This window comes from Raphanus sativus, chromosome 7 (genome assembly GCF_000801105.2).
Source record: "Raphanus sativus cultivar WK10039 chromosome 7, ASM80110v3, whole genome shotgun sequence".
Taxonomy (NCBI): Eukaryota; Viridiplantae; Streptophyta; class Magnoliopsida; order Brassicales; family Brassicaceae; genus Raphanus; species Raphanus sativus.
This window is the reverse complement of record NC_079517.1, coordinates 2650733-2669866: the sequence shown is the minus strand read 5'-3', so window position 1 is coordinate 2669866 and position 19134 is coordinate 2650733. Positions and strand designations below refer to the sequence as shown.

Sequence of the window (19134 nt, the reverse complement as noted above, 5' to 3'; positions counted from 1 at the left end):
AAAGTTAATTGGCTGAATACCCTAAAACAATGCAGATACCATAAAGGGGGGTGGAGGGGGAGAATGGTAGTGATGGGGGAAGAAAATTATGGGGATTTAGTGTATGGAATGCAAATAGGGTGGGTTTGGTGTGTAGGGAATACAATTATTCTTCTTTTTAATACAACCGGATTGCGTTTCTTAATTGATGAATATAACACATTACTTTATGTAATAAATTTATACAGTTACATTATTGACATAGTATAATGATGTTTTGAGTACTCTTTATAGTATCGGATAATATGTATAAAATGTTATTATTATATTATAACCGTTTTATATTTGTTAATAACTAAAAATAAAACATTTATTGTAGTTTCACTATCTGTCATTTTAAGGACGGATCATAATCTAGTAATTATATTAAAATAGTTGCATCACACATATATTAATAGATCATGTTCCTGTTCTAATAGTATATATTTAAATAATTATTAGTTTTAATATTATTTTATTTTTTATTATATATCGTAACTCTAAATTGTTATAGAAAATGTTTAAATTATATTTTATTTTACAAATAAAATATAAATAATTTAAATTTTAAAAGTTTACTAAACTTTTAAACATTACTTTTTAATATTGATATATTTTAATCTATTATATTAAATTAGAAAAATGACCTATTGATATAGGTTTATTCCACCTATTTTAATAAAGTTAAAACCTTTTACTAATCATTTAAGAATTTCTTTTTACACAAATATGATTACAAAAAAACACAAAGATGAATAAAAAGATACAAATATAAAAATTAAATTTCTAAAAAAAAATCAAAAGGCGGATATTTTTTTGTTTTATTTTTTTAGAAACTTAATCATATTTGTGTTTTTCTTTGTAGTCATATCTGTGTATACTATTTTTTTAAAAAAAAAATATTAGTAAAAGGGTTTGATACGTGTATATTGTGGTGTTTCATAACTATAAACTTGTACCTAGTGTTTTGAACCCCAATCCGAACCCGCGGTTGAAACGGTAAATCCGGTGATCTAATATGTAATTCGGTTTGGATTTTAGAAAAAAAAATCATTAATTAATCATCCGGTAAAACTTACGAAAACCCGCTAAAACCCAGAACTCGTGCATCAGTTGAATCACTGGTTGAACCAATGCGTAACTTTTTAGTTATTAACTTTTTGATTTTTAGTTATATTATTAGAAGTTGTTTGCATTCTAATTACGAAGTTAGATTCTCACTCGCTATTTCTAAGGCGGATATATTTTTTGTTTTATATTTTTTTTAGAAATTCAATTGTCGTATTTTTGTTTTTCTTTTTAATCATATTTATGTTTTTATTTGTACTCATATTTGTGTAAAATATTTTTATTTAAATTATTAGTAAAAAGTTTTGATAATTGCATTTAATCTGTGATGTTACATAATTATACACTTGTGTCATAGTCATTTGACTCATTTCACACATTAATTTTGTACTTTACCTCAAAACAATTTTTTTTTTCAAATAACAAAGTATAGTTACAATTTTGTTTAGTAATCATTTACCTAATTTGCAAATATGAGTTTCTAAAATAATTCATCAGTTTAGAGTTAGTTAGACTCTCAAATAGTAGTTGGTAACTGCTTTCAAATTAGTTATCCTATATTCCAAAAAAAATCTGGAAACTCAAAAACATTAGTATTTAAATGTTGTTGTTGGGCTGGTCGATTGTCCCTAACTTTTTCCCCGAGTAACTGACCATAAAAATCAATTAATCACGATTTGCCGTTTTTGTAACCACCAAGTTAACCGCGTATCAATATTCCTGTGCATAACTTAGTGGATCCCGATAATTACGAAACTAAAGTGATGGTTATTACAAAATATATATTTAGATGCAGTGGTTTATTTTTCAAAATAGATAAAGTGGATAATTAATTGTTGGACCCAATTAATATCAATTGGACATGTTGAAGAATTAATAGTATTGATGCTTCAATGTTTTAATACCATATCTCATGTAAGTACTTTTTCCTTTAATCAGTATAATTTTTTTTTCCAGATCTTCTATATAAACATGAAAACCAAACTTTTTTAATATAACAACATAAGTATTTTTTAGTCAAATCACTAAACAAAAAAGTGTTCCCACAGTATTTCTAATCACGTTAAATTCCTACTTTCTTGTTTGTTTGTTTCATTTATAAAAAAAACATCATCCGAAATTCCTATCCGTTTGACCAAAAAGAAAAAAAATTCCTATCCGTTTTATACGCTTTTGCAAAATTCATAGGGCCCCCATCCATGACGCCCCGACCCGATTAGGCAAGATTCAGTTGCCCTCTCTGGTTGGATGGTCAGGCCCATTAATGTGCTCTTGTGGCCTGCCTTTTTCAAGTTATAAAGCTTCTCGTGTATGGATTTAGAGAGATGTACTAGGGTTTAGATCAATTCTTCAAAATTGAAAAAGGCAGGCTACACTCCTCTTTTAAAAGAGAAAAAAACAGAAAAGCACAGAGAGAGAGATATATTTAGGGTTTAGAAATAAGCATATGATGATGATCACACGCAGCAAAAAGAATAAAACCACTGTGACCATTAATCCACAGGCCTCAAGCTATGATGTACTCCCTCTGGACTTGGTGATGGAGATTATTGGGAGATTGCCTGTAAAATCCATAGCTAGGTTTCTTCTAGTATCCAAGTTATGGGCTACCACCATCCGCAGTCGAGATTTTATCAAATCTTTCCCGCTTGGTTCTTGTAATTCGTCTCAACCTCGTTTCCTAATCGCTTCCAATGGTCGGTATGGAAAAGAAAGATATTTCGAATGGTACTTCTTCTCGTCGTCTTTCCTCTCGCGCTCATCATGTCCATTACCATATCATGTGTACCGTGCGCATTACGTTAATGGCTTAGTATGCACTGGATATGGTCAAGAACAATTCATAGTTAACCCCACCACCGGTAAGTCCATAGCTTTACCTAGAGTCAGAACCAGAAGAAAGGTCGCAATAAGTTTTTTCGGATATGATTCAGTTAGTGATGAGTATAAAGTATTGTGCATGACGGAAGCACAGCGAGGTCCTAATTTTCAAGGGCCATCGTCTGAGCATCAAGTGTTCACATTGGGAGCTAAGAAAAGATCATGGAGAATGGTAGAATGTAGCATCGATCACCGTCCTTGGTCTAGCGGCGTGTGCATAGATGGTTTTATATATTATTGTGCTGAAACCGACAAGAGTGTGTCGCAACACAGCGTAATGAGATTTGATTTGAGGTCTGAAAAGTTTCATCGTATTACCGGAGTACCCACAGAGACTGTACTATCTGAGGAGGCTCAATATAGCTACGTTGTGATTTTAAACTACCAAGGGAAAGTAGCAATACCCACCCAAACATCAAGATATACGTTTGATGTGTGGGTTATGGATCAAGATGCTGAAGAACATAAATGGTTGAAGAAACTTACTTTCAGTGTTGAGCCTTGGAAGAGTTTATTTGATTTTATATCCATCCAAGGCATCACACTGATGGGTGAGTTTATTTTGGCACCATACGGCTACAGCCCTCATTCTTACGTTGTCCTTTACAACCACTACATTGGCAAATTTAGCAAAATTAAGGTCAACGGAAACCCAGGCTGTAGCTATACGCGGTATCCGGGTGGAATTTTCTTTTCGGATTACATAGAGAGTGTTCGGTTTTTGTAGAATAATTTCGATGCTTTGTTTTTTTTTTGTTACCGTTCATTAGTGTTATTTCATAAACTGTGATCATATTTTTCATAAAGAAGCTGGACTTATTGTGCCTGCTTGCTTCGTGATCTTATAGAAGTAGTAACAAATAAAACTTAGGTTGTTGAATGTCTAGAATACATTAGACTCCACTAAACGTGAACATACAAGTTAAGTCTATAACAACGCAAACTATTCACAGACGAAGACATTGGACTCCACTCAATGTGTCTTCTCTGTTCATCGATTCCATTGTTCTTTAACACCTTGTATGTTCCTTACCGTAAGTGGATACCCTTTTAGTCTTCGTGAAGGTGTAACCACATGTAGCTGGTTCTCGTGGTCAACTGGCTCAACATCCCTGACTACGATGCCCCTAACCCAACTCGTGAGGCTTAACTGCTTAAGGAGAGGAACACTAGGTGATCATTATAGTCACAGATAGATGGGTTGAAAGTAAGTTTTAGTGTTGGGATTTTGAATCAAAACCTCTGAACCGCACTGAACCAATTTTTTCCATTAGGAGTTCGATTCAATTCGGTAGGCTTTTTTTAGAAAGGTTGGTCTTCGGTTCAGAACCATCAACCAAGCCATATCAAAAACCTGAACAGAACAAATTCAACTAACCAAGTTTGACGAAACAACTAAACCAAACCAAAATCAAAAATTTCGGTGGGACTTTCAAAGATCGAACTAACCAAATATGAACTGAATCAAACTAAACTTTATTTTGGATTAATTCAGTAAAATTTATGTTGAATCGAACTAACCAAAATTCCGAACTAAACTTTATTTCAAATAAGCACCCTAGTTGTCATCAATCATCATATCAATGCTTTCTCATTGTTTACCTCTCCAGTGGCGGAGGCAGCACTTTGGCATATGGGTCAATTGACCTATGTGGATTTTATATATTTGAATATTTTATACTTGTATTTGAGAAGAAACTTTGAAAATATGCAGAAAATGGTGTATTGACCCTTGTAAAATATGTTAATTAAGAATTTGACCTTCCTAAATGAATTAGCTAGCTCCGCCACCTCTCTACTTATAAATCTTGCATTCGTAGTCCTATGCTTTTATTACCTTTTTCTAACCTCCCCATTTTTATTTGTTTCAATAAAAAAAAGAAATTCTTTATGTGTGTTTTTACTCCCTTTATTTACGAAGTTATTTTGATAGTTTTTGCATTTATTAAAAATAATTAAAATATATTTATTTTTATATTAATTTCACATGTTTAATTAATACTATTTGAGATAATTAAAATTATTTATAATATTATTGTATATTAAATTTTAAGTCTGTATAAATTGAATTGAAATTTAAAATGACATTGTTTGTATAACAATAAAAAATAATATATATGACACTTTATGTATAGATAGAGTATTTATTAGTACTTTTATTTTACTGCACAAATCAAACATCCAAAATTTCTAATATATCCGTTTATAGATGCTTTTGCAAGATATTAGATATCCCATGTATCCCCACCCGATTAGGCAAGATATTAGATATCCCATGTATCCCCACCCGATTAGGCAAGATCCAACTGCCCACTCTGGCTAGATGATCAAAGCCCATTGATATGCTATTCTGGCCTGCCTCTTTTCAATTTACAACGCTGGTATGGAGTTAGAGATAGTTACCACGGTTAGATCTCTAGGGTTTTTAACCAATAAACAATATCTAAGATCGGTTAACCTATAATATGCTCCTCTTTTAAAAGAGAAAAAAAAAAGAAAAAGCAAAGAGAGAGAGATATATTTTTAGGGTTTAGAAACAAGCATATGATGATGATCGCACGTAGCAAACAGAGTAAAAATACCATGACTACTAATCCACAAACCTCTAGCAGCTATGATGTACTCCCTCTTGAGTTGGTGATGGAGATTCTTGGGCGATTGCCTGTGAAATCGATAGCTAGGTTTCTTCTAGTATCCAAGTTATGGGCTACCACCATCCGCAGTCGAGATTTTATCAAATCTTTCCCGCTTGGGTCTTGTTCTTCTCATGAGCCTCGCTTCCTAATCGCCTTCAGTGGTGGTCTAGATACAGAAGAACATTGGCACTTCTTCTCCTCGTCTTTCATCTCGCGTTTATCATGTCCGATACCTAATTCTTTGCAACGTTCGCATTACGTTAAAGGATTACTATGCATCGGATGTGGTCGAGAACAATTCATAGTTAACCCCACCACCGGTAAGTCCATAGCTTTACCTAGAGTCAGAATCAAGAGAAAGGTCGCAATAAGTTATTTCGGATATGATTCAGTCAGTGATCAGTATAAAGTATTGTGCATGACGAAAGCATATAATGGTGGTAATTCTCTAGAACAATCGTCTCAGCATCAAGTATTCACATTGGGAGATAAGAAACGATCATGGAGAATGGTAGAATGTAACATTCCTCATCGTCCTTGTTCTAGCGGTGTGTGCATAGATGGCGCTATATATTATATGGCTGAAACGGGCTCTATTATCGATGTGTCGCAACGCAGCTTAATGAGTTTCGATTCGAGGTCTGAAAAGTTTGATCTTGTTACTGGATTGTCCCCGGAGATTCTACAAAATGAGAATAAATATAGCCACCTGGTGATTTCAAACTTGGAAGGCAAAGTAGCAATAACCACTCAAACATCAAGATATACGTTTGATGTGTGGGTACTTATGGATCAAAATGCTGAAGAAGAAAATAAATGGTTGAGGAAACTTACTTTCAGCGTTGAACCTTGGGAGACTTTATTTAATTCTCCTTCGGTATTCATCAAAGGCATCACTCAGACGGGTGAGTTTATTTTGGCACCATACCATTATTACAACTCCGATGATGTTTATGTTGCCCTTTACAACCACTACACTGATACCCTTGAAAAAGTTAAGGTCCAAAGAAGCGCAGAATATTCTTTGCGTAATCATGCGCAAGGAATATTTTTTTCGGATTACGTAGAGAGTGTTCGGTTTTTGTAGAAAATGTCGACAGTTCATGATGTCTTACACCATTATTTGTTTTTGTTTTTGTATTTTTTTTATTAGTGCTATTTCATAAACTATGATCACCATATTTTCTAAAACCAGTGTGTCTGCTTGCTTCTGATTTATAAGAGTTGGTAACAAATAAAACTTTCGTTGTTGAATGTCTGGACTCCACTATACGTGAACATACAAGTAGAGTCTTTATAAAATCAAACTATATTTCACACACAAACACATTGCTTATTGAAAAAAAAACATACAAATAACAAAATCATTGCATTGCAAAAATCTTACATGTTTGCGATCGTGGTGACAAACATGACATGATCTTGGCTTTGTCTTGTCTCAGCGTTTAGAGTCGCGCGAAAGGCACTGTAATCCTTGATAAGGCTTCGATGGAGAACTCGTGGCTAACAGTAGACATCAGTCCCTTAACAACGACTTCAAGTTCCAAACTCAATGATGATGATGATGATGTATCTCCAACAGAGCTGCAACCAGGAAACTTTCTGATTCCGAAATCTTTCTTTCATTTTGCTTCTCACACTCGTCGTCACGTCTTCCCATCTATTGGCAGATGCGTATACACTTACTTGCCAGCAGAGTATGAGCACTCGAATCACTAACTCCACATTCCCACAGGAACTAAAGCTCCAATTGATTTAACCCGGCCGTCCGATTGATTTAAGGAGGGTGAAATTGTGGATGGGATACAAGGCGCAGTTGAGCGAACAGAGTCAAAGACTTTCGTGAAGGTTTTGGTCTCGGCCAGAGATTTTGAGCATCTTCTTGTTGTATGATATGAGTGATGGAGTTTGTACAGGGACCATGTTCATCTCAGATTCTCCTCCCTCCCTCCCTCCCTTCACGCACACTTGGAGAAAAGATAAAAAAGCTTCAAGCTTTTTTAAATAAAGGACCTCCTGTGGAAGAAACAGAGAGTCTTAAGATTCATTCCTCTAACCATGTCTGAGAATATGATTTCAAAGTATATTAGAGTACCCGTGGGTTAATTTCGGGTTGCCGTAACAGTTTGGGATTTTATTCAAATTTTTCATATTAAGGTTTTTTTATGGGTGGGTAATTTTCTTGTTTGGGTAGGGTAGGGTAGGGTTGGGTTTTGGGTTGTCGGCTTTAGGTTAAAAGTCAAAAAGTACTGTTTGGTCGGAAGAAAATAAGTTAAAATATTATCTCAAAAATTAAAAGCTCATAAAAAAAAAATAAAAAAAAAATAAAAAGAAGAAGAAGAGAAAAGTATATTTATTATTATTATTATTTTCGATAATAAGAAGAAGAGATAAGTCGGAAGAGGTTTCTGAGTTGTTGTGTGTGGTTTGAAGGACGAGAGATGTGATGAAAATCAATCAAGAAATCGAGTAATTGAAATATTTACGAAAAGGAAAGTGTCGGTAAGAAGAATAATCCTCCTTTTCCTTATCCCTGAGAGGTTTTCCTTTTTTCTTCTTTTTAATATGTCAAATCTCGTTTATAAAATTAAGTAGCCTCCCTCTGTATCTTCTTCTTATTGTGCTGATGATGATGATGGGAAAAAAACGTAGATTGATGATGGTGATGATGATGGAAGAAGGGCTGCCCCACGACGTGGTAGAGCACATCTTGGAGAGACTTCCGGTGAGATCTCTGCTGAGATTCAAGTCTGTATCGAAGCAATGGAAAGCAACGATCGAATCACGTCACTTCCAGGAGAGGCAGTCGAAGCAGCATCAAGAGTCAGGAGGAGATCCAGATGTTCTCATGGTGTCCTCAAGTTGTGACGAATCTCTAAGAACACTGGTATTGGGTTCATCCTCATCGGTCAAGATCCCTACTCCTTGGGATAATAAGGTCAAGGCAACAGGACGACGCTACTTAGTGTCCGATAATAGCTGTGACGGTCTGGTTTGTCTCTACCATCCCTTGGAATCCGGTTATGTTGTCAACCCCGCCACAAGATGGTATCGTCCTCTTCCTCTCTCCCGACTTCAACAACTCATTATCAGCCAAGGACAGAGTTACGTTAATACTAAGCACGGCCTCTTTAAGCTTGGATTCGGTAAAGACATAATAATAGGTACTTACAAGCTTGTTTGGCTGTACAACTCTTCAGAAATAGACCTTGACAAAAACGCTACCACATGCGAAGTTTTCGACTTCGTCTCCAATGCTTGGAGGTATGTCACTCCCTCTGCTCCTTATCGGGTTGTTGGGGTCGCCGATCCCGTGTTTGTAGATGGTTCGCTTCATTGGCTCACAGATTGCGAGGAAACCAAAGTTGTATCTTTTGATCTCCACACCGAGGCTTTTCAAGTCATCTCTTCTAAACCTCCCTTTCCCGCCAATTCACATGATGATAATCCTTACGCGATGGTCTTGTGCAACCTCGACAACCGTTTGTGCGTGTCGCACATGAAGTCGCCCGACCAAGTGATATGGTCCTTGAATTCAGGCAACAAGACATGGGAAAAAATTTACTCCATCGATCTGGTTATGACTTCTATTTTATATGACTGCCCAACAGTGTGCGCCTTCCGTCCACTACTATTTTTGGATGCAAAGACCAATGATAAGAAGAAGAAGAAGAAGAATTTGCTCTTTTATGACAGTGTGAAAAGTGGATATCTGTTGATACATGACCCCGAAACCCTTCTAGACGATTTTACTTTCAGGGCTGATGTTTCCATGGGATTTCTTGTTTGTTATTTCCAGACTTTAATCTCTATTTGATTTCTTTTTTTTTTTTAATGTAACCCCGTTTCTTTTCTTCCCTTTTGAATTGATATCTTGAACAAAATTGACTAGCTTTGGGTTGTCTCTCCAGGCTGACATTCTTTTGTTTGTTCTTCCTTGTTAGCTTTCTTCTTTTTGTGTTTGGTTGTTGGAAGTTAGATACCCTACTTCTCATGCGACCCAACTACTTCTTAGTTATCCAGTAAGACAGTCTCATGCGTTGTATAAATGTGCAGTGGAAGCATGGCCATTGCTCGGTACTATTCCATATTCATTCGTCATTAACTCAAAATATCTCTGTCCTTTCTCCACTAATCCTGCCCTACTGCAAGCTGAGATAACACCGGTCAAAGTCACTCCATCAGGTCTTAGTCCTTCTTGTACCATTCTGTCAAACAGATCAATAGCCTCGTTGGCTCTTCCGAACTGGGCATACGCGGAAACCATTGCAGTCCAAGAGACTTCATCCCTGAAACTCATCTCTCGTTGAACAATCTAGAAGAATCATCGATATTACTATACTTATAAAGTGTTCATTGACTGGTTTAGTGTTTTGTATTATCTTGGAGATTCTCATATAGTAAGAAATGTAGGTTTAAGTCAACATGTGTTTAGATATTTGAATGTTATCAGGTTAAGGAGATGCGGCTTATACTTTTATATAAACATAATTTGATCTCAGTTTTAATAATATTTGAAGTAAATGTAGTTTTGTTAATATATAGGCTAATAGCCTTAACCCCATGAGATTAATCTAAACTATTAAGGCTGAAGTACACTTAACTATGTCCCCTTAAAGTTGCTCAAATATTACAAAAGATTGCCACTGCATTTAAAACAAATAATTAATCTAAATTACTATTATTATCTAACATGATTTGGCCAGATTTAGCTGGATGATTTACTTACCAAACTTTTTTTTTTCTGACATCACTTACCAAAAACTTAAAATGTACATTTAATATCCTGTGCATTGTAGTTTTATATCTTATATATTATACACATGACATTAAAAAAACACCTGTCAAATGTTAGTGAGTCACCGCATTTGTATTTTTAATTTTAATAATAGCATTTACATTACATAATATTTTATATATACAATGTAATACTTGCACAAATAGATTAACATTTGGGTTGATATATAGATTCAAAATTGTCATCAATAAGGATCCACTTAATCATTTATAAAACACAGTAATTACCAATGGTTTAGAAATTTATAATGATTTTATAAATTAAAAACAATCAAAACAATCAATAACCATTATTAAAAAAATGTTTTCAATATATATAAGAAAAATACAACAAAAAGATTAATTTCATATACTAACTTAAATTATAGTTTTTATATTTGACATTAAACTTGAAGAATATAATATATATGATTATTTATAAGATGATACATATAAAATACTATTAATTATATGATTATTTATATGATGGACCAATACAATTAATTATATGATGACATATATAGGATACATAATAGTGACTAGGGCTGGGCGTTCAGGTATCCATTCCGTTCGTTTCAAATCTGTTTGAGTTTCGGATTTCCGGGGTCAAAGATTTCAACCCCGTTCATATATTTCTAAATTTCAGTTCGAATTATCACTAGGACTGGGCGTTCAGATATCCATTTGGGTTCGTTTCAGATCTGTTTGGGTTTTGGATTTCTCGGATCAAAAATTTCAGTCCCATTCATATATTTTTAAATTTCAGTTTGAATTACATTCAGATCTTTGCGGATTCAGTTCGGGTTTAGATAACCCATTTAAATTATTTTTTTAAATTCACTATATATTTTGAATTTCTTAAATTCTATAAATAAAATAATATATTGTATATAAATTTGAATAACATATGTTAGAATACCTAAACTTAACATATAAATTGATTTAGTTTAAATTTTGGATCAAAAATCAAAAATTATTTTAAATATTTTTGCTGTTTTGAATGTACTTCCACTATGTTAGATATTTATATTTGACTATTTTTATATATTTTCAAGTATTTAAACCAACCTAAAACTATCATATATATTCTGAATATTTTTTATATACATTAAAACTAAAAATAATTAATATATATAAGTATATAAATTTTTTTCGGATAGAAAACAAATATCCAAGATACTTTGGTTCGTATTGGTTATGGTTTCGGTTGTCTAAATATTAAAATTTTGATAGTTTAGATATTTAATCAATTTTGGTTAGAGTTTGGTATTACTTTTTTGGATCGTGATCGGTTCGATTCTTTAGATTTGAATTTTTTATCCAGCTTTGATATTGACATGAAAAATAAATAGTAATATATTTCTGAAATATACACCCGCACGGATGTGCGGGTCAAAATCTAGTTATTTGTTAAGACAAAACACAACACAAAACATTATATAACTTTGTTTTTTTTGATCAAAGCATTATATACAACATTATATAACATTACAGAAAAAGCTGTATAACTTTATCAATTAGGAGATATATTAGTTGCCAAAATATATATGTTCAAAGCAAACCAAGCTGGATTTGGTCAAGTCATAAACTGTGAACTTCTGACAAAGCAATATCAATTATATTATATGATTTTTTGCACCAACTTGAAGTACCAACTATTATTTTTTTAATTATGTATTTGGGTCATGCTTCAAAAGTTTAAATCATTCACCCCATGAATTAGAAAAAGAGAGCAAGCAAGCATATTAAATTTCAAAATCATAATTTTAAAGAAGAAAAAAAAACATTAGTTTCAGAATATATCATTTTCAGAATAAAATTTTAATTAGGTAAACGCGTTTTAAAGCCAACAAATATTCCCTGTGAAAGAAAAGGGAAAGGAAAAAAAAAAAGAACAATTAAGTGCTACAGTTAGCTCATTCATCCCTCTCTGTTCCTTTGTTGATCAGTTTACTTTTATGGACGAAGTCTTCTTCTAGATTTTGACTTTTGTCCTCAAAAGCCGAATAAGAAGGAGAAAGAACACTAACAATCTTGCACAGATCTCCTCCTCCTTACGCTTCTTCCTGTCTAAAGAAGAGTGTTCAGTAGCTTTGCCTGCTGCTCCTTGGATTTGCGATTCTTGTAAGGTAAAAAAGGTCGTCTCTTTTCTCATCTCGTGAGCATTTTGAACAAACCCATTTTGATTGTTTTGATGTTTGATTAGTTGGTAGGATTATAGAAACATTCGAGCTCTGTAGTGTTTAGAGAACAAGTTGTGACCTTTGGCTTTGAATCTGTGAAACTGAAACAAGGTTGTCTGCTAACTCTAGGGTTTCTTCAATTTAAGGAAAAAGGTTGGATCTTTGAGCTGTCTGTCCCCAGTTCTGTTGTAGAACAGAGACAAATGTGATTAAAGATTGAACCTTTGATGCTTATTCCCACTTTTGGAAGCAGTTATTTAATTAAAAATTGAACCTTTGATGCTTATTCCCTCTTTTGCAGGAAAAAAATGTTAACGTTCTTTGACTCTGTTGTTCCCTTATGGTTTGAAAAGTGATATTATCAAAAATGGTGAATAGAGGTGATTTGGTAGTGATTGGCATATCGGTTGGGCTTGCACTCGGTCTCTTGCTAGCTCTGCTTCTCTACTTCGCCTTTAAATGGTACAACAACCGCTCTCACCTAAGGCGATGCGCTAACGAACACAACATCATCCAGACTCTACCCGTCCACACTGCTAAAAGAGCCGTAGTACTAAACCCTGATGATAGCACCAACACAGCGTCTTTACAGCCACCTGAGAATGCATCACCACAACATCAGCCATGGTGGAACAACAACAACCATAACAAGGATCATCTCACTGTATCTGCATCCGGCATACCTAAATATCACTACAAGTGAGTCATTCTTCTGTCCGTTCCAAATCTTGACCTTTTTCATCAAGCCTGGTTTTTAGTGTAGTGTCTTATGGTCTAAAGTTCTTTAGGGATATTCAGAAGGCAACGCAGAACTTCACAACCGTACTCGGACAAGGATCTTTCGGTCCTGTCTACAAGGCCGTTATGCCCAACGGAGGTTTAGCTGCAGCGAAGGTTCACGCCTCTAACTCAAGTCAAGGCGACAGAGAGTTTCAAACCGAGGTATCTTTGCTTGGGAGGCTTCACCACAGGAACCTCGTGAACTTGGTAGGATACTGCGTGGATAAAAGCCACAGGATGCTCATCTACGAGTTCATGAGTAACGGAAGCTTGGAGAATCTTTTGTATGGCGGTGGTGGTGAAGAAACAACTACAACACAAGTCTTGAGATGGGAAGAGCGGCTTCAAATCGCTCTTGACATCTCCCACGGCATTGAATACCTTCACGAGGGGGCCGTGCCGCCTGTTATCCACCGTGATCTCAAGTCTGCAAACATATTGTTAGATCACTCCATGAGAGCTAAGGTAGCAGATTTTGGGTTGTCTAAGGAGATGGTTTTCGATAGAATGAATTCAGGACTGAAAGGCACACACGGATACATGGATCCTACCTACATTTCCACTAACAAGTACACGTTGAAGAGCGACATTTACAGTTTCGGTGTCATCATCCTTGAGCTAATCACTGCGATCCATCCCCAACAGAATCTGATGGAATACGTCAACCTGGCTTCGATGAGTCCTGATGGTATCGACGAGATAGTCGATCAGAAGCTAGAGGGAAATGCAAACATCGAAGAAGTGAGGTTACTGGCCAAGATTGCCAACAGGTGTGTGCACAAGACGCCGAGGAAAAGACCGTCCATAGGAGAAGTCACGCAGTTCATACTGAAGATCAAACAAGGTCGGACTCGAGGAGGGAGAAGACAGGACACAATGTCTTCGTCGTTTGGTGGTGTTATCGATGGAGAGGATATGTCGAGGGTTATAAGCAGGATTAAGGATCAGCATGTTGAGTTAGGGCTATTGGGTGGTGTCAAAGAAGAGGATCATCCAGAGAGGAACAGTACTACTACAACAACAACAACATTGTAACTAGGAGAAGAAGTCTTGTTTTTTTTTTGTACATACTATTATTATTACCAAATGAGTCTCAAAAATCTAAAAAATGTTGACTTTGCTGACAAGTTAAAATCACATCAATGTATGTTTCAGTGGATACTACAAAATATTAAAGAAAGATAAACTTGAAAAGGTAAAATTATCAATAGCCACCCATTTTTTAAATCCATTGATTAAATAAATATGATATCTTGATCAACTTTTGTGTGTCCTTGTTGTGCTGCGAAAGCTATGTAGTGTGTCTCAGTGTACTGGATCCAACTGTAATAATACGAATTAATGAGAGCAACTAAAAGGAACAAAAGAAGCTAGGGAGGCATATCACAACGGCTAAGCATTATATGATGTAACGTTCATTTGAAGAAACCAATATACTCTTTCTGTTGAAACATCTTTGAAGATAAAAAGATTGCAGTGAATGATTATAGTGTCAAATAGATTAATCAATAAACATGTACGAAATTTGATGAATGGTAGATGAATTGGAATGTCTTGGATCACTCGTTGATAGGAGTGTAAAACAAAGCTACTAAATATTTCTTGGATCACTTGTGTACTACTTAATAGAATAGTTTTTTTTTATTTTTCCTTGGATCACTCGAATACACTTGAAAACTATGTGCGTCTCTTCAAAATTTCAAATAGTTTCTGGGGTAGTATATGTTTTTATTGGTTATTTGAATTGTCAATGCTTACATAAGATTCTTTGGAAACGTTATCACTTATCAATGATCATAAATAAAATGTCAGACACCTATCTGCTTCCACCGATTTCTGTTACAGTGTAACTAGTACAATCTGAATACTGTCACTTGCTGTTGGATTTATAGATATATCTAAACTTCAATAATTTATGGGTTTCTTTTGTTCTAATTATTGTGTTTTTTAAAAAAAATTATATAGACAACATTTGCTATCAATAGAAAATATTTAAAATATGTATGAAACTGAAGAGAGGCGATAATAATCTGAAATATAGTATAACTCAAACTTTTAATTACATAAAATGACACTTTTTATTTAGCTAACAAAACTGGCAAGGCCATGGGATGCCAAACTTTACAATGTAAGCTCCAATCAACATCATTTTCTCTCTCCATCCATGGAAGCTACAGAAATCTATTCACCAAGAACTCAAAGTAACTCAAACCTGTAATACATAAAAAACTCACGGTAACTCCATCACACATCCATCAAATTACTCTCAGTGGTTCATCTAACAGCTGCAGACATTCTTGCGGGTTGGAGTAGAAGTAATCTTCTTCCTTCGGTTTATTTGGAATCACTAACCGTCTCTTCGGACTTCCCATTCGAGTAGAGTGGAACGCCTTTACCATGGATGAGAACACATCCCAAGTCAACAATCCTTGGGTATATTCATCTATCAGCTTAACTAGAAACTTCCTATTCAGCTGAATTGTCTTCTTAAATCCCAAGAACCTGTTGAATAATAAATGGTGTTAGCCTCAGGATGATTGATGACATAGAAAGAAGGACATTTCTCACCTGCGGTGACCTTCCACCACTCTCGCCATGTTCCCATCATAGGTTGGAACAAATATATCGCTCTCAACAGCCACTAGGTAATCAAGTGCAGCCATTTGAGATGAATGGTTCCGGCAAAAATCCAAATCAGAGGATTCCAGTATGGTTTCTTTCCGGACCTGAGTTAATTATGATATTAATGGAATCAATTGAAGATTATTTCAGATTAAAAATGAAATACGACTAAACTTACCACATTTGGAAAAGCGTCAGTTAAAGCCTTCATCCGCCTTTCACCACCGTAGATTTCTCCAGCAGCTATGTATATTTGAACATTACGGTCAATACCCAACGCGGTCAGCGTGAGAGCAGTTTCCTCAGGAGTTAATGGGCAAAGGCCTTCTTTCCTCTTCACCTCAGAGTCTATGACTTTCTCCTTCCACCATGGATAAGCATATCTACCAAACAAAGATACACATTTACACCACTAGATCCAATCAAAGTTGGAACAATAAAAAGCAAAGATTATATTTTGTGATTTTTTTTTCTGGTACCTCATTCTTGTTAGTTCTTCTTCTTCCTCGGGGTTGCAACCATGTGAGCAGCCGGAAAACGCCAGCATGTCCATCTCATATCTGAGATGCAGGACGAGAAAGGGACCTTTCTCTCTCAGAATATTGACTACTCGTCTACCTAGTTCTTCGATTTGAGGAGTAAACTTAAGGCCGTTGAAATTCACTCGGCACCTCAGCTTCTGAACCTCCAAAGGCAGTCCATTATTAGCGAGTCTTGAATCGGTTTTGTTCAGGTGTAACACCTTATGCTTCTTCACCAGAGGAAGAATCTGTTCCGGTTTGAAAGAGTTAACAAGAGGATGTAGGTTGAATAATCAAAGTATAGATTAATCACGAAAACAAACTAACCTGATTCTGGTAGTAAGACATGTTTGACCAACTAATAGGAGGCATTTCGTGGTGCATTCCAAGCTCAACTCGTTTCTTGACCCTTGGAGGCAACTCTTTAAGTATACGAACTTCATCTCTTAATGAAGATATGAAGTGATCCACATCGAAAATGTCTTTAAACTCACTGCCACATAGAAGAAACAAATTAACATATTGTAAAAAAAAAACAGAGCACAAAAAAAAAGCTTCAAGTAAAAAAAATTGATGACAAGAACATACCTTGGATCGTTCCAAAACGAGGTCTTGTCAAGCTCAGGTACAATAAGTGTGACATTCATGTACCGTGCAACCGTAACCATATCGCATATCTGTAGAAAGCAAAACCAAAAAAAAAAAGGTAAGCAAATCGTATCACTAAGAAATGTAGTAATCTCTCATCTTACAGCTGCTCGCATTTGATTGAGTCCTCCATTACAAGAAACCATAAGATAACCATTATTATGATACACCCCTGAGAAAAGACAAAACACAAAAAAAAGATCAGTTTTAAAAATTCATCTCCCAAGTCAGCTGCATCAATCACAAACACTTACTTTTAGGAGGAAGGGCGATTTTAGCAGGGAGAGACTTCATCTCCAAGGCCTTGGACAGACCACGTTGACTGAAACAAGAAGGCCAGCCATTGAACAGTCTCGGTCCCCACATATCTCCCAAAGCCATCAGATGAACGAAACAACTCCAAAGCAACAAGACGGAAACAGCACGAATCATCCATAAGCTCATAGGAGACCTCGAGACAAGGGAGTTCCTGAGATTCTCAACTTTGCTATCATCTCCTAAAAGCCTAACCTTTATCTCCCATAGTTTCCTGTGGTAAAGAAACTTGTCCGTTTTACACATTCTCTTCTTTTTTCCTAACTACCCTTTTCTCACACTCTCAGAGGAATTTCATCGAACACTTAGTGGAGAATAATTATTAATAGTAATAAAAACAATTGACCCTAAATAACACCCAGAGAAATGCTACTCAGTGAGCATTAATCACACCTCGATAAAAACCCATAATTTATTTTATTTTTTTTTGTTTAAATAAGAGCCACGATCGTCGCCTTAATCTGACGAAAAATCAGATCTTGCTCAATTAAATAAAGGAATAAAATAAAATAAGAAAAGCTAAGAATCTCAGTGATAAGTTTCAACTCTCATCAACCCAGAAGAAACGATTGAAACCAACGCTTAACGTAACATATAAGATAAGAGAAGGCTTTGAAATCCCGCAATGGCGATCGACAAAAAGAAAAACACTTAAAGCCGCAGAAGAAAATAACAAAAAATGGAAATTTCGTGGAAAAATGGTTTGCTAATTGTCCGTCGTTTGAAGTACGTCGGAGATATAGGGAGGAAGATCGGTGTGGGAATAATAATAACAAACGAAAGAGATAGAGAAGAAGACTAATAAGAATGTGCAGCAAATCAACGCTTTTTCTAGCAAATAGTACTAATTAAAAAAAAACGGTCTTTTCTTTCTCGTCGGCGAAAACTGTTATTTATAGTGCTTTTTTTGTGTAACGAAATAATTACGTTATATAATTGTTTGGGATATTTTTTTTATTTGATACAAAGCCAAAGTAGACCTTTAATTTTTTTCAAAAAAAACTGAAGATGACTTATAATATATTTTCTTCAAACAGAGAGATTTTATTTTATTTTATATTCGTACATACATGCACGCATTGAAATGTATTTCTGAATTTTGGTTGACCAAATACATTTAATCTATTTTATCTACTTTCGTTTTTTTATGGGTCAACTAAAGTAATTGGAAGTTTTTTTGGATAAAAGAAACGTAATTGGAAATTAAAGAACAATTTTTCAGTCATATATATGTAAACCACATTAGCGATGTGCTAACTTTTTCAGGAAATACAAACTAATTACCGTCGTTAAGCAAAACTAATCCACAAGTTAACTGTCAAAACTCAAAAACTATTAATCACTGAGATCATACGATAATCGAATGTGTTAACCGGTTAGTGTTTTGACTCCGTCCTGACTCCTAAACCAATCAATATTGCTAAGAAGTTTGAACCGGATTTATCTTATATGGTTTTTTTCATACATTTTTCTCTCTTTTTTTTTAAAAGACTTTATCTCATTTTCTTGTACGAGTAAATAAACTAATACGGCAAATTGATTCTGTGCGGTTATTTTATTATATATATATATATATATATACATTTTTCAAAAAGGCATCATATGCTAGACTTGTGGATTCTCCTTTTGTGACAAAGAGATTCCAAAATTATATGGAAAATAAATGGGAAAATTTCTTAAAAATAC

General features: G+C 34.9%; 5 protein-coding genes across 7 annotated transcripts; 4 read left to right on the top strand and 1 right to left on the bottom strand.

Moving 5' to 3' along the window:
* Positions 1–2428: 2428 nt before the first annotated feature.
* LOC108818069 (putative F-box protein At5g15660) lies at positions 2429–3777 on the top strand. Its single transcript, XM_018590925.2, has one exon. It carries the CDS (start codon positions 2534–2536, stop codon positions 3692–3694), a length of 1161 nt encoding a protein of 386 aa, XP_018446427.2. The 5' UTR covers positions 2429–2533; the 3' UTR covers positions 3695–3777.
* A 1647-nt stretch (positions 3778–5424) lies between these two features.
* On the top strand, positions 5425–6794 carry LOC108816818 (putative F-box protein At5g15670). The gene has a single exon (XM_018589381.2). The coding sequence runs from the start codon at positions 5512–5514 to the stop codon at positions 6688–6690; it is 1179 nt and encodes a 392-aa protein (XP_018444883.2). The 5' UTR covers positions 5425–5511; the 3' UTR covers positions 6691–6794.
* Positions 6795–7948: 1154 nt separating this feature from the next.
* LOC108814536 (F-box/LRR-repeat/kelch-repeat protein At1g09650) lies at positions 7949–9519 on the top strand. Of its 2 annotated transcripts, none has more exons than XM_018587131.2 (2): positions 7949–8105; positions 8256–9519. In XM_018587131.2, the coding sequence occupies exon 2, from the start codon at positions 8260–8262 to the stop codon at positions 9418–9420; it is 1161 nt and encodes a 386-aa protein (XP_018442633.1). In that variant the 5' UTR covers positions 7949–8105; positions 8256–8259; the 3' UTR covers positions 9421–9519. The 2 variants fall into 2 exon arrangements, with proteins under 2 accessions (XP_018442633.1, XP_018442634.1); XM_018587132.2 differs by having other exon boundaries at positions 7985–8143.
* Positions 9520–12256: 2737 nt separating this feature from the next.
* Positions 12257–14501, top strand: LOC108814101 (calcium/calmodulin-regulated receptor-like kinase 2). 2 transcript variants are annotated; one of them, XM_018586593.2, is made up of 3 exons: positions 12257–12508; positions 12864–13261; positions 13351–14501. In XM_018586593.2, the coding sequence occupies exons 2-3, from the start codon at positions 12930–12932 to the stop codon at positions 14375–14377; spliced, it is 1359 nt and encodes a 452-aa protein (XP_018442095.1). In that variant the 5' UTR covers positions 12257–12508; positions 12864–12929; the 3' UTR covers positions 14378–14501. The 2 variants fall into 2 exon arrangements, with proteins under 2 accessions (XP_018442095.1, XP_018442096.1); XM_018586594.2 differs by having other exon boundaries at positions 12257–12517.
* An 858-nt stretch (positions 14502–15359) lies between these two features.
* Positions 15360–18318, bottom strand: LOC108818353 (rhamnogalacturonan I rhamnosyltransferase 1). Its single transcript, XM_018591311.2, has 8 exons — positions 17388–18318; positions 17238–17305; positions 17074–17162; positions 16813–16978; positions 16444–16733; positions 16143–16347; positions 15911–16068; positions 15360–15844 (listed from the first exon to the last, which is right to left on the bottom strand). The coding sequence occupies exons 1-8, from the start codon at positions 17692–17694 to the stop codon at positions 15598–15600; spliced, it is 1530 nt and encodes a 509-aa protein (XP_018446813.1). The 5' UTR covers positions 17695–18318; the 3' UTR covers positions 15360–15597.
* Positions 18319–19134: the final 816 nt, after the last annotated feature.

What these genes read in the sequence shown, in the direction of transcription:
- LOC108818069 (XM_018590925.2), top strand. Translation starts at nt 2,534, where the DNA reads ATGATGATGATCACACGCAGCAAAAAGAATAAAACCACTGTGACCATT.
- LOC108816818 (XM_018589381.2), top strand. Translation starts at nt 5,512, where the DNA reads ATGATGATGATCGCACGTAGCAAACAGAGTAAAAATACCATGACTACT.
- LOC108814536 (XM_018587131.2), top strand. Translation starts at nt 8,260, where the DNA reads ATGATGGTGATGATGATGGAAGAAGGGCTGCCCCACGACGTGGTAGAG.
- LOC108814101 (XM_018586593.2), top strand. Translation starts at nt 12,930, where the DNA reads ATGGTGAATAGAGGTGATTTGGTAGTGATTGGCATATCGGTTGGGCTT. An exon ending in ATACCTAAATATCACTACAA is followed by an intron (nt 13,262 to 13,350) that starts GTGAGTCATTCT and finishes AAAGTTCTTTAG; the next exon opens with GGATATTCAGAAGGCAACGC.
- LOC108818353 (XM_018591311.2), bottom strand. Translation starts at nt 17,694, where the DNA reads ATGTGTAAAACGGACAAGTTTCTTTACCACAGGAAACTATGGGAGATA. An exon ending in TGTCTTACTACCAGAATCAG is followed by an intron (nt 16,734 to 16,812) that starts GTTAGTTTGTTT and finishes AAACCGGAACAG; the next exon opens with ATTCTTCCTCTGGTGAAGAA. An exon ending in GAAGAACTAACAAGAATGAG is followed by an intron (nt 16,348 to 16,443) that starts GTACCAGAAAAA and finishes TTTGTTTGGTAG; the next exon opens with ATATGCTTATCCATGGTGGA.